The sequence below is a fragment of the Sprattus sprattus genome (genome assembly GCF_963457725.1).
Source record: "Sprattus sprattus genome assembly, chromosome: 4".
Classification (NCBI taxonomy): domain Eukaryota; kingdom Metazoa; phylum Chordata; class Actinopteri; order Clupeiformes; family Clupeidae; genus Sprattus; species Sprattus sprattus.
Genome location: NC_137923.1, coordinates 43,782,074 through 43,794,333, shown reverse-complemented (window position 1 = coordinate 43,794,333; position 12,260 = coordinate 43,782,074). Strand labels below are relative to the sequence as shown.

The window sequence follows — 12,260 nt, the reverse complement described above, 5'->3', positions numbered from 1 at the left end:
AAAGCTATGAAATTGCAAGTATGAAGGATTCTCTTTAACATGGGAAAAAAACCTGTATGAAGCAATACAAATGTGAATGCGACAATTTAATGTCATGTCTAAGATGGAATTTATTGTAATTTGCAACAGAAATTGGTGAATGTTCAAATGTTTCTGTTCTGTAAATCCTGCAAAAAACACTGGATCGTGGGTCTCGCCACAGATTTCATGTCACTGCTGCTGGGCCCAAATTTGTGGAGTGTACACACTGGGGTGTCCATGATAGGCTTTTTGACCTTACATAACCAGCTTACAAACCACTGTAAGCAAAAAAATCATTATAGACCCACCTATGCACAAAATTGTGTATAAAAAAAATAGAACGTGTATAAATACATAGTCCAACTGGTCGTGCTGATAATTGGAACTGAAGATGCATGTACAAGTCTGATCTTTGAGTAAGCTTCATCAATACCAGTACGAGGTATGGTTTCTTCTGTCCTCTTTAATTCCCATTGCATCCATGACCTCCTCTTCAAGAGTCTTCAAAGATGGCGTGTAGGTCTTCAGCAGTGCGTCTTCAGTTGGTGTGTCTTTAGGTCCATCTGGAGGAAAATGGAGGGAGGAGAGGGCACTGTATTACTAATACGTTCTCCACTGCGTATCACCTAATGCAGATTCAAAGGCTTTTCACGGCAACAAGATGCTGCTTATTAGCGGTTAACAATGGAAGAGTCACTTGAGAAGTTACAAATATGACTTTGGGGCTCACCCTTCCATTGCTCGCGGACGACCCCATCACTCCTTTGAACAGGGGGCTTGGGAATGATGCGTCCTGTTCTGGTGGACACACGTACCCTCTCCCCTTCCTCTGTAAACCTCCAGCCTACCTCTGTTGGTTTCCTGTTGAGTGGGGATGGACCAGAGAAATACTCAGCCTATACTAGTGTGAAATTATGTGAGACAGTAGGAATGAAGATATTGTACACACTCAAAAGGATAAAATGAGGCTTTCTACTTCTTTTGTTTTTTAAATTGGTGACCGTCTCAGGCTCCTATATTTAAGACTGTAAATTCTATAACAGGATTACAAATTCATGTCAGTTCCAAAACGGGACATAAGATCAAGACGCCAACTGCACTTATTATGTTCTGATGCTGTTAAGTTAATTCAAAGACAAAAATATGAATAAAAACAAAAAAAATATTACCTATCAGTGGGGTCGATGAGGGAAATCTGAGTTAGCAATAAGGGAGCCTCACTGGCAATGTAGGTGCCTCGGTAATCGTTAGTCTTTCCAATGAATCTGTAATGCTGTAGAGAACCACATAAAGAAGTGTTACATGTAGACAAGCCCTCTCGACAGTATACACACATTTCATTCAATTTGAATTCCCACAAACATTTTGGAACTCTCATTCTCAAGAAAACATCATGGAATTGAAAAATTCACATGCTAACATAAACAACGGAGAGTTGTGTTACAATTCACAAACACTTTTTCTAATCCTGGCACATGGACCTGAACAAGTCGTCCATGGAATGAAGACTGAATGACTAACCTTGCAGCACAGACATAAACAGGCATATTAATATATTATATATTGATGGCTTCTTGTTTTATTTACCGCATTGAGTCCCTCTAAAATGACCCAGTTGCGATGTCTGAACACCTGGATCACTTTGCCCTGTTTTCCTTTGTCCTTTCCAGCTAATATCTCCACCTGGATGAAACACCAAAAACAGTTTAGTCAGATCAAGCTTTCCTGACAGTACTGTTGAGTGGGTCTGTGACTGTGACTTGTTGCAGAACGTACCGTGTCACCTTTGAACACCGACCAGTTCTCGTTTGGAATGTCGTCCACAAAAACCTTTCTCCTATGTAGCCCAGGTGGGTTTCGTCTCTTTGCTGCAAATGTCCAGGGCCTACTTGTCCCGTAGCGGTAGTCACGAGGGAAGGCTGCTTTCGCAGCCATGGACAACAAGGCTGTAAGCCTCATTGTATCTGTCCTTGTGAGAGCAACAATAACACTTTGATTAGGAAAGCACATGACACAAACTTCAGAAAATAAAAGAAGACATATGTATGAGATCTCAACATTCTGACTTTGTGTATTCTATACACCTGTCCTTTAAGGAAGACACATTTCTCAGCATAAAGTGTGTGTGTGAATGCATGCATCATTGCAAACTGCTTTGAAAGTTCTCTAACATCTGAAATCCTGTCTCCCCACTACCCTGGTACGCCATCAGTTTGCCAACCACACCAGCAGGTGAACAGGACACAATCTGCACGGCACTTCACTCTGCCCTGACCCACGTGGACAGTCCCAACTCTAACATCAGAATGCTGCTCACTGACTTCAGCTCAGCATTCAACACTTTTATCTCCTCCAGTCTGATCCCGATGCTTAGCCAGCTTGGCAATTGGACTTCAGACTTTCTGACGAACAGGCCAAAACCTGTTAAATTAGACAACCTCTTCATCTCCTCCCTCACCCTAAACACCAGAGTGCCACAAGGCTTTGCGCTGAGCCGCCTGCTGTACTCCCTCTTCACCCAAGACTGTGTTCCTGTGCATGGTTCTAACACCAAAATCAAGTTTGCAGACGACATCACGGTGGTAGGTCTGATCTGAGGGGACAATGAGAGGGCCTACAGGGACGAGGTCCTGGCCCTTAACACCCAGAAGACTAGGGAGATCATTGTGGACTTCAGGGGAGCTGAGAGCCATGCACATGCCCCCCATCTACATCAACGGCGCTGTAGTGGAGCGTGCATCAAGCTTCAAATTCTTTGGCATCCACATCTCAGATGATCTCACCTGGTACCTGAAGTCCGCCCGTGCCTTTACTTCCTTCCTTAAAGAAGGTCTACTACAATAGATGTACATGCTTTAATACTCCGAAAACACATAATTTTTTTCATATTGTACATCTCTATTCACCCTCTGTCTGAAACACTCTGTTAGAGCGCCTGTGTCTTTAAGCCCCCCTACTGATGAGCCTAGTGTGCTGAAATTGGTCAGCTAGGTGGGCAATAAGGATTATGTTTCATGATTGCATCATCTTGTGACAAAGGGCAAAGGACAAACTAGGCATTTCAGGCAGCTGAGGAAAGGGGTTTCTGTGGGAGAGTTACTCCCTCTGGTGTGCACTTTGGGCTTTGTGACTTTGCAGACCGTTTACATGAACAAAAGCTATATAACACCGTAAAGGAAAGGGAAAAAATTGAAAAGCATAATAGGTCCTCTTTAAGAAAGCTTCCCTCTGTCCCACAATACTGGTGGACTTTTAGAGCTGTACCATTGAGAGCATACTCACCAACTGCACACTGCATCTGCAGTGTGGTATGGCAATTGCTCTACATCAGACCCTTAAGCACTCCAGCCAGTGGGTGGTGAAAACTGCCATTTACCATAAACACTATCTGAACAGGTTGAATACTATGATCAAGGATGCATCCCACCATGGACTTTTACTCTCCTTCCATCCAGCCGGCGTTATAGGAGCCTCTGCTCCTGCACCAGCTGGCTAAGGAAGCGCTTCTTCCCTGTCCGCTGAACTCTACACCAGAACGCTAAGCAATTTCACTCATTACTGCCCTGTACCAGAACTTTTATATTTGCACTTCTCATTCTTGCACAGGCTGAACCTCTCAGGTTGTTCAGATTACTATTATTTAGATTGTACAGTTCATTTTGTCTGTATTACACATACAATCATTATATATGCCCTACCCTTTCTAACCCTGTACACTACACAATCATCTGCATGTTGTCATTGTCATTAAGACTGAACATACTTTAAGATACACTTATCTTCTTACTTACCTGCACTTATCTGTGAATAATACTGTTATTTCGCACTTCTGGCTAGATGCTAATAGGCCTATGTAATTGACTTATACTCTGCACAATGACAATAAAGTTGAATCTAATCTAGAGACACTTTAGGTTGAAATATTATATTAAAAAAACCCTACAGCCCAGGAATTTCAGGAGCTCTTTAATGTGCACAAGACAACGACTTTATCCTTTCATGTATTCTGTATTTCAGAGGTCTTTGATGTGAGTAACAGCAGACCGTTTCACCTCTTACCTCAATACTAAAACCTGAATACTAAAAGCCTGGTTCTCCAACTACACTGACAAGAGAGTCGTCAGTACCTCACCCTTACTGATGCAAAACACAAAAAATTAAATTGACAAAATAAATCTGGTTGAATAATGAAGAGCAGAACAGAACACTTGATCTACATGAGATCTAGCAACATATGACGTCCAGCTTCAAACACTATTTTCACACAACTGACACAAGTGATCTTGCTTTGCCAGAATATGTCGTGCAGACCGGGAGTTTTCGACCCAAGAGGAACGTTACGCTAAATGAATAGACAACCTGACCCATCCTAATCCACATATTAGGATAGTATTAAACTGAATGAAAAAAAAATGGTAATGTCTCCCCAATCTGCATGGTTCAAAATCGTAGGCTCGCAAATTGCTTCGTTAGCCTATATCTGCTTAGGTGAGACTCACAGTTGCACTGTAACAAATTAATGAAATCACTTAAAAGCCGAACCTGTATACAAATTGCAATAAAAATGCTTAATACCCAATAATAGAATATACTCACAAGTTTATCTTATAGTCCAGGTGGGAGAGCTGCACTTCAATGTCAACCAGGAGTACGATTGAACGTGACTCAAGTATCACTTCCGGGTGAAATAAACGATTCGTTTTTTGTTACCAAAATAATTTATTTAATCCTTCAAGAGCTCTGTTGTTACTCAGTCGGCAGTGGTTGCATTACAAGCAGTTATTTCAAAAATGAAATGACAAATTTCCTCATTCTGAAATATGTGCATAATACATTTGAAGTAGATAAACGCTAGCAGACCATAGCACTCAAACTCAGTATATTATATGTCCACGTATAAACGTATAAACCACGTATGTTATATGTCAGAAATGGGTTTATTTGAGCTGTTATGAGACAACCGTTCTAACAAAAGCTTGTGAAAATGAATACTCTTGTACGAATTTTCTTTAAAGATTCACTTTCACATTAGTTTATAGTGGACTTTTAATTTGACTGCAACTTTTACCCGGTTGTGAAATGTTTGTATTGCTTCTTTCAAGTAGTGTCCCATTTTGGTCGGGTCCCTGAAACTCGGATGGCCTAAACAAGGAATGTTGTTTGCTAACTAAAAGGGCATTCGTTCTGAAATATATCTAAGCCAGGCTGATTCTTCGTACATTGGACGTTGTTAGCAATAGATGTGGTAGACGCTGTAATGTATTTTTTTTAGCTTCAGAATTAGCATGACTGACATGACTTGCTAATGTTTTCTAACTAGCTCGCTATAAGTTGGTTAATTCAGCTTACAGATTTCATCTAACTAGCTGCGTGCGTTTAAAGGTACTTGGTCACTGTAGAGTTTTGCACATGTTAAATCTTTTGACTCACTGAGCTTTATACACGATTCTACAAACAATGACTGGTGTGTTTTTCTAACGGCAACCATCCCTTATTCCATTGGTTGCTAACTGTTTGGTAGCCAGCTTAGTTATCATATCGTTTTAGCTAAATTAACTTGCAGCAGTAAAGCATCTACTGTCACGCATATTATCGGATTGCATAAAAGCAAATGATGGTCGCATAGTAGCATTTAGTCAAACGTTTCCTGTTGCACTTAGATCAATCACGAGAATAGCTGATAGGGTAAACGTGCCCGAAGGTAAGGTCAAACCTTTTGACTCTACATTAGGTGCATTAAACCATATGTTTTTACAGTTATACAAAGTTTAATAGCGACAATGTCTTTAGTAGCATATGGAAGTAGCGGTTCTGACAGTGATTCAGACGACAAGCCCGTTAGTCGTCCAGCAGAAAGCAAAATTGGAAGGGGGCTGTTTTCCATCCTGCCCTCGCCGAAGAATGCTCATCAGCAGAGTACCGCTAGAGGTACAAGTTTGGGAAGTAACCTTTCTACTAAAGACCACGGGTCGGAAAATACAACGCCAGGTTTGGGCAAGAGACCTCAAAGCAACGTGGAAACGAAAGGTTTACTAGATTTGCCCAAGCCCAAGAAGCGGACAGAGCCAGTGAAAATCACCATTCCAGACATAAAGCACGCTGACGTGAGTACTGGGCAAACACAAATTCCTCATGGAGAAGAATAGACTATCAGGCCTACTTGCAGTGTTTTAACGCAGTATTTATTTTTTACAGTCTGACTCGGACGAGGATGAACCTGTGAGAAAGAAGATTCAAACTAAGGTAAATTAAGTGGCTTCAAAAGCAGTTTGTTTACTTCTACTGCCCTACTTAGGATGCACGCAAAATGCATGCACAGTGAAGTATGGCCTCATGTATAATTGGAAATTCAGAAATGAATGTTGAGCAATTTTTATTATGAACCATGATGTTGAAAGTTGTGGTTGGGTTATGAAGTTGGTCTAAGGAAACAGTAGTAGCATCGGAGACAGCAGTATGCATTGGAAAACAGTTATAACATATGACCTTATTATATGCCAAGATGTCAATGTAGGCGATATTTCCTAGATTTATGGTTGATTTTATTTAAAGATATAGTCTGTGTCGGTATTAAAAAGATCTGTCCATTTTCTTTTTCAGGGCAGTGGACTATCCTCTCTGCTTCCCCAACCCAAAAACATGGTAGTGAAAGAGACCCACCGTCCATTAGTGCCACATTCCCTCACCAAACACGCTGCCCTTGCCCGGACTAAGACGGCCAGCCCCAAGGGCCTGTCAAGCTCTTCCAATGCCTCGCCCTCGGCAATCAAGGCTGCGGCCAAGTCTGCCGCCATGCAGCTCGCACGGCAGATGGCCGCCGAAGAGGAGGGCAGCGACGAAGAGCTGGCCCCCGAGAACTACTTCTCTCTGGGGGAGAGCTCACAGCCTCCCCTGCTTGTCTCTAAGGATGGCGTGGTCCCTGCCGGCGTACCTCCTCCCCCTGGCACAGAGAATGCCCCCCTGCAGTTCGGTGCCCGCCTGGCAGGCTACTCAGGCGAAGGTGCTGACTTTGACGTCAAGCAGCAGGACGCAGCCTACCAGCAGTACCAGGATCAGTCCGGGCAGCCAGGCTCTGAGCCTACCAGTGAGGTAGGAAGAGGGTCTTTTCCCACAATGAATATGTGTCACAGAAGTGTGTGAGGGCCATATTGGACTAATAGTTTCCCATTATTTTTGGGCACAGATGTCACATTAAAGGAATTTATTTTGTAAATGTTCTTGCCTTTCATGAGATTGGTTTGGGATGCTGCTATCATTTGTACTGCCAGCAGATGGCATGTGTTTTAGGCTTTCTTAAGCCTGGGATTAAACTGTTATCACCATCCCCCATGCCATTAAACATACTCAAATATGTACACACCCATAGTGATTTAAAGACCAATTTGCACATGTGGTATTGGGGTGTGTGTGTGTGTGTGTGTGGTGGTGGTGGTGGTGGTGGTGGTGGTGGCGGCATGTGCATTTGTACAGCTTACATGAGGGTTCATTTTTAGGCCAGATTGTTTTTTTTAGTTTTGGAGTATTGCTTCATACTGATGTGCTGTCCTATCAACAGGGCTTCTTTGCTGGTGGATACCTCCCAGATGCGGAGCCTGAGCAGGCTGGGTCATCCTCACTGTTTGACGATGAAGCAGTAAGGAAGAATATTACTTCTCATTTTTGTCTATTGAGAAAACCCCATCGGTATAAATCTGCTGGATATGTTGTCCTGCATAATATTTGTGATTTTAGATAATAAGCTTTTGGATTTTAAGTGAGACTTGATGATAATATCTTTTTGGTTGCATGTTTACTTTAGCACACACTGTATGTTTCATCTGAGTACCATAGTTATTAAAAAGTTGTCAATGATCTATTCATAAATATTGTGTAAGTTCACACAAACATCACAGATAATTGGGTCGCAGTTTTTGTGTCTCTGAGTTCCTGAATCAATTGTCCACCCTGAACCTCTTGCTCTTGTCGTAGTTCCGGCGGTTGCAGGGCAAAAGGAATCGGGGCAAAGAGGAGGTGAAGTTCCTGGAGATTCGGGGGGATGACCAGCTCAGTGGGGCACAGAACTGGATGACGAAGAACATAACAGAGGAGAAGGAGCAGCGCTCGTCCTTCAGCAAGGTGAGGAGTCAGGATGACCGAGCAGCCTACATTCTCTATAATATCGTTGAGAACAGTAGGAAGCATTTTCACGCTAAAAGCTGCATGTATCAATTATTTCCTCACATTAATGGACTGTGGGAGCTAGTGTTTGGCATAGCAACCCCATCAATTGAATACAGATCTGGCAGATAATAAGACAAGTATTTCTAAGTATTGTTTTGACAAACCCCCTCTGATTGGTCCTGCCTGTTAAAATGCAACACTCTGTTCATTGAAGATACAAAATTACACCACAGCTATCTTCTTTTAAAGATGTACAGTTACGTAGTGACAAACCGCTCAAAGTGGAGAATTATTTGGGGCAATGAAAAAATTCCTTCCGGCTACAGCCCCGAATGCCACGGCTGGGCGATGCTCCAGTTTGGGACCCCCCGTTTGCTCTTCCCCTCCACTAGCCTCCCCAGCTCTCTCATCATTTCGTTTTATAAATAATCAGCTATAGGCCGCTACAGCCGATGATGGAAATGCAGGCAGGGAGAGTGCAAGTAGGGAGATGAGCTACATTTTCACTAAACATTAGATAATTGGCTTTCAGACATGTCCATGTGGTATACAGGTATACAGGAGTATTCTAGTGTTGATATGGAACTTCCTTCTTGACAATATCAAAACTAAGACTGTCTCCATTGTATGCTTTCTAGAAAAAGGGCGGGCAACCAACTGGACAGCAGAGGCGCAAACACCAGATCACATATCTCATCCACCAGGTGAGTTTACAACCAAGTCTCTGGTGTTCTTATTATTAATGAAAGGAGGTATTTTAAGCATGCATGCAATTAAAACATTGTTAAAACTCTGTTTTTGTAAGCAAGAAAAAAAAACTTCATGATGTTTTGTTCAAGGGTACTCTCGAAAGCTGTTTTGGTAGTGAGCTTGTAAGCTCAGCTTTGCAAAATATTTCAGCTGTTTTTGCATCATTGATGAAATTATTCATCAAACACATAAGGAGTGAAAGTATTCTCCCTGTTTAATGTGGATCTGGAGTACATTTGATTACAGTCCATCTTAGATTGACCTCAAACAACATTTTGCCTGTCAACGCCTGGTATTGTCATTGATGACGTTACTTTTGTCGATCTCAGGCCAAGGAGCGAGAACTGGAACTGAAGAACTCCTGGTCCGACAACAAGCTGACTCGCAGGCAGACGCAAGCTAAATACGGCTTTTGAGGATGTTGAGAGCGGCAGCCTTGGTGGTCTTCCCCGTATAGCTCAAACTGCTCCACTTTCTTTCACTCCACAGAGCAGGACACTGCGTAGGCTAGTGGAGGCATGCACTGTTTGTATGTGGTTAGTCTCAGTCCACTCCGAGTTACTTCCTCCCCCAGGGTTTGTCTGTTGGAACTGTTCTTCTGTGTGTACTGTGCGTCCATTTACCCGGCCAAGGAGCAATTGTGAATACACAATGAGGTCAGTTTTCGCTTGGTTCGACCATAATCATCTCATCAGAGAAGTTGTTGACTGTGAATTAATGGCATATTTTAAAGATAAAAACCTTTTTTTCCCACGTCCTTGTAATTGACATATAAACTTCACCTTTGTAAATAAGAATGAACAGTAAACCAAGGTACTATATGATGTCATTTATTTCGTGTTGAATAATGTTATTTTGCACCATGCAGTTACTGGTAATATTTTGATGGTTCAACCCCTTCTCCAATCCGACCAACCCTCTATGAGACTTTGCAATGTTAGTCAAACCAAGGTTTAAGGGGTTGCCAGTACCAGTTAGAATACCCTATGGTGTGAAGAAAGATTGCTGTACTTGTTTTTGTAGCTAATCCATTTTCAGCACTAGTTGTGGTTCACAAGTGCCTGCGAATATGAAACTCAGACCATAAAACCAAACTAAAATCATACCTGTATTGTCCTCCCCCCTTGGTCACCATTACCACAGGCTATCATAAAATTAATTTGCACAGACTGCACAGGCATCACAATTTGAGTGTAGGGACTGTTGTTTTTCAGCCTCTTGCTATTTTAAATATGTCTGTCCATCAGTTTTTGACACTTCAAAGCATCCCTTCATGACTGTCCTCCTCCCCTTTTCCATGTCTGTTGTATTTGGGTTAAGACACTTATGTCTCCTCACTCTCCAGTCCTTCAAATTGAAGGCTTGTTACCCTAGATGCGGAAATAAAATGGTGTTCGTTTGGGGCCTTCTTGGATTCAGGATGGGCCTTGTGAAAACGCAGCACTCTCTTCCCTCATTAGCGTTCACTGTGTGCCCATGGACAGGGCACTTAACCCCATATTTCTCTAGTGAGCAGCTTTTAGTGCTATTTAGGTCAAGCGCTGCAGGTCCCAGATGTGTATGTACAGAAGTGTGTTGCAGACAAAGCAGAAGCCATCTTAATTTGTCCTTACATCAGGGTGTTCCTAAAGTGTGTGTGTGTGCGTGCGTGCGTGTGTGCGCACACAGTCACAGCAAGCTTGGAGTAGATTGAGGGTGAAGGAAGGAAGGAAGGAAGGACAAAACAGTGCTCTTACAGCAAAGTAACCTGTAACTATAAGGTGGTGAGTTTATAGCCTACTTTGTACTTATGGTCAAGGCCTACCGTTTAGCCTTTATGTTAGATGCTATACCCACCCAAGGAAAAACTTTCCATTAAAATAAGTAATAATAATATATAAAATATAAAAAAGGTTAAACTGATAATGTAATTAAATTGATCTGATTATTGAAGTTGTGAAACAATTTTGAAGAAAAACCATTCAACAGCTGATGGGCATCTGTTTTTTTTTTTGTCATTGTCAAAGGGGACCCTGCCATTAAAAGTTTTGGAACCACTGCTCTAGATAAAAAAAATGTCACGTAAAGTCATAAAATGACTTGAATTTTTCTGTGTATTCAAAGAAATGAGCAGAAGTGGAGGCGACCAGTTAAGCTCATGGCTCAAAGCCTTAATGCAAGCAACGTTGCATTTCTCCTTACTTCGTCATTTGTAACAGTCTATGAAGCACAGAGCCCCATTACTGCAGACCTGGTGTGTGTTTTATTAGCTGTTTGTTCCTGGACCTCAGAGCCATTGGGTGCACTAAACCAGAGAGCTGAATCCAGCTAGGAAGATAGATCCTGAAGTTATTGGCTTGATTCAGAACATAAAGAGAGTCCATACATTAACATATTGGCTAGGCAATTAGAAATCAGATTTCATATAGTCATCCTCTTGGCTCTGAGCCATTCAATTATGTATTCATAGTGACTTAATTCCTTGCCCTCTGGACTTGATGATGCTCTGTTTAAAGCAAGGTGTGGGTGTGGGGCTGTTTTTCCATATAAAAGAACACAGTGTCCTGACTAATCTGATTAAAATCATTAGCTTGTAAATTTATTTATAAGTAATTAGATTGAAAAGTAAAAAGTGAAGTGAAAAGCTATTGCTAACAAATCACCTCTCTTTTTAGCAGGGCCACACACAGAGCTTTTGTAACATATGAGCTCAGTTAGCCAAGCGCCTGTCCTTATATTGTCCCTTTTGGCGGACAAACAAATCTATGCTAATTCCACCATGGTAGCAAGCCAATGATTCCATCAACACTTGGCAAAACTTTTTCCTCTGCTAGAGATGTATATAATGCAACCGTTTGTTTTGCTTTACAACAATATCACACCCTCGTCTTCTGCCAGAATTTTTATGATGTCAAAACCGATAGATGTTTGCAATGGAATGTTTACAATGGAATGTTTACAATGACGGTAGAATGCGTGTATCTTTTTCATCGGCTGCAACAGTGCGCTTTTCACACAGAATAAAAATAAGCCATTGTTAACTTGGCCAGCAGTGCAGAGTAGGCAGTTGCATTCAAATATCAATGACATCTTATGCTGTTCCATATCAATACCAGTGCTTCATATCAATAAACAATTTTCTCTTTTACACACATTAAAGCTGTTAAATATACAGGACATGTACCAATTGCTCTTTAACTTTCCATAATTAAATATTTGTTTCCAAGGATTAACACCATTATTGGCTCACAGGTGTGTCTGTTGGTCTTATTTACAACTTTCCATGAATAGACCATTATTTCCTAAAAATCAATTGAGCCTTTATTTTTGTCAATGGACCTCTATTTGGA

General features: G+C 41.6%; 2 protein-coding genes across 3 annotated transcripts; one reads left to right on the top strand and one right to left on the bottom strand.

Moving 5' to 3' along the window:
* Window positions 1-92: 92 nt before the first annotated feature.
* Window positions 93-4,681, bottom strand: mrpl24 (mitochondrial ribosomal protein L24). 2 transcript variants are annotated; one of them, XM_080836605.1, is made up of 6 exons: window positions 4,618-4,681; window positions 1,798-1,985; window positions 1,609-1,704; window positions 1,191-1,294; window positions 752-882; window positions 93-584 (listed from the first exon to the last, which is right to left on the bottom strand). In XM_080836605.1, the coding sequence occupies exons 2-6, from the start codon at window positions 1,978-1,980 to the stop codon at window positions 448-450; spliced, it is 651 nt and encodes a 216-aa protein (XP_080692731.1). In that variant the 5' UTR covers window positions 1,981-1,985; window positions 4,618-4,681; the 3' UTR covers window positions 93-447. The 2 variants fall into 2 exon arrangements, with proteins under 2 accessions (XP_080692731.1, XP_080692730.1); XM_080836604.1 differs by having other exon boundaries at window positions 1,798-1,990; window positions 4,618-4,675.
* A 458-nt stretch (window positions 4,682-5,139) lies between these two features.
* prcc (proline rich mitotic checkpoint control factor) lies at window positions 5,140-10,326 on the top strand. Its single transcript, XM_080838062.1, has 7 exons — window positions 5,140-6,125; window positions 6,217-6,264; window positions 6,622-7,110; window positions 7,577-7,654; window positions 7,990-8,136; window positions 8,820-8,885; window positions 9,261-10,326. The coding sequence occupies exons 1-7, from the start codon at window positions 5,802-5,804 to the stop codon at window positions 9,345-9,347; spliced, it is 1,239 nt and encodes a 412-aa protein (XP_080694188.1). The 5' UTR covers window positions 5,140-5,801; the 3' UTR covers window positions 9,348-10,326.
* The last annotated feature ends 1,934 nt before the right edge of the window (window positions 10,327-12,260 follow it).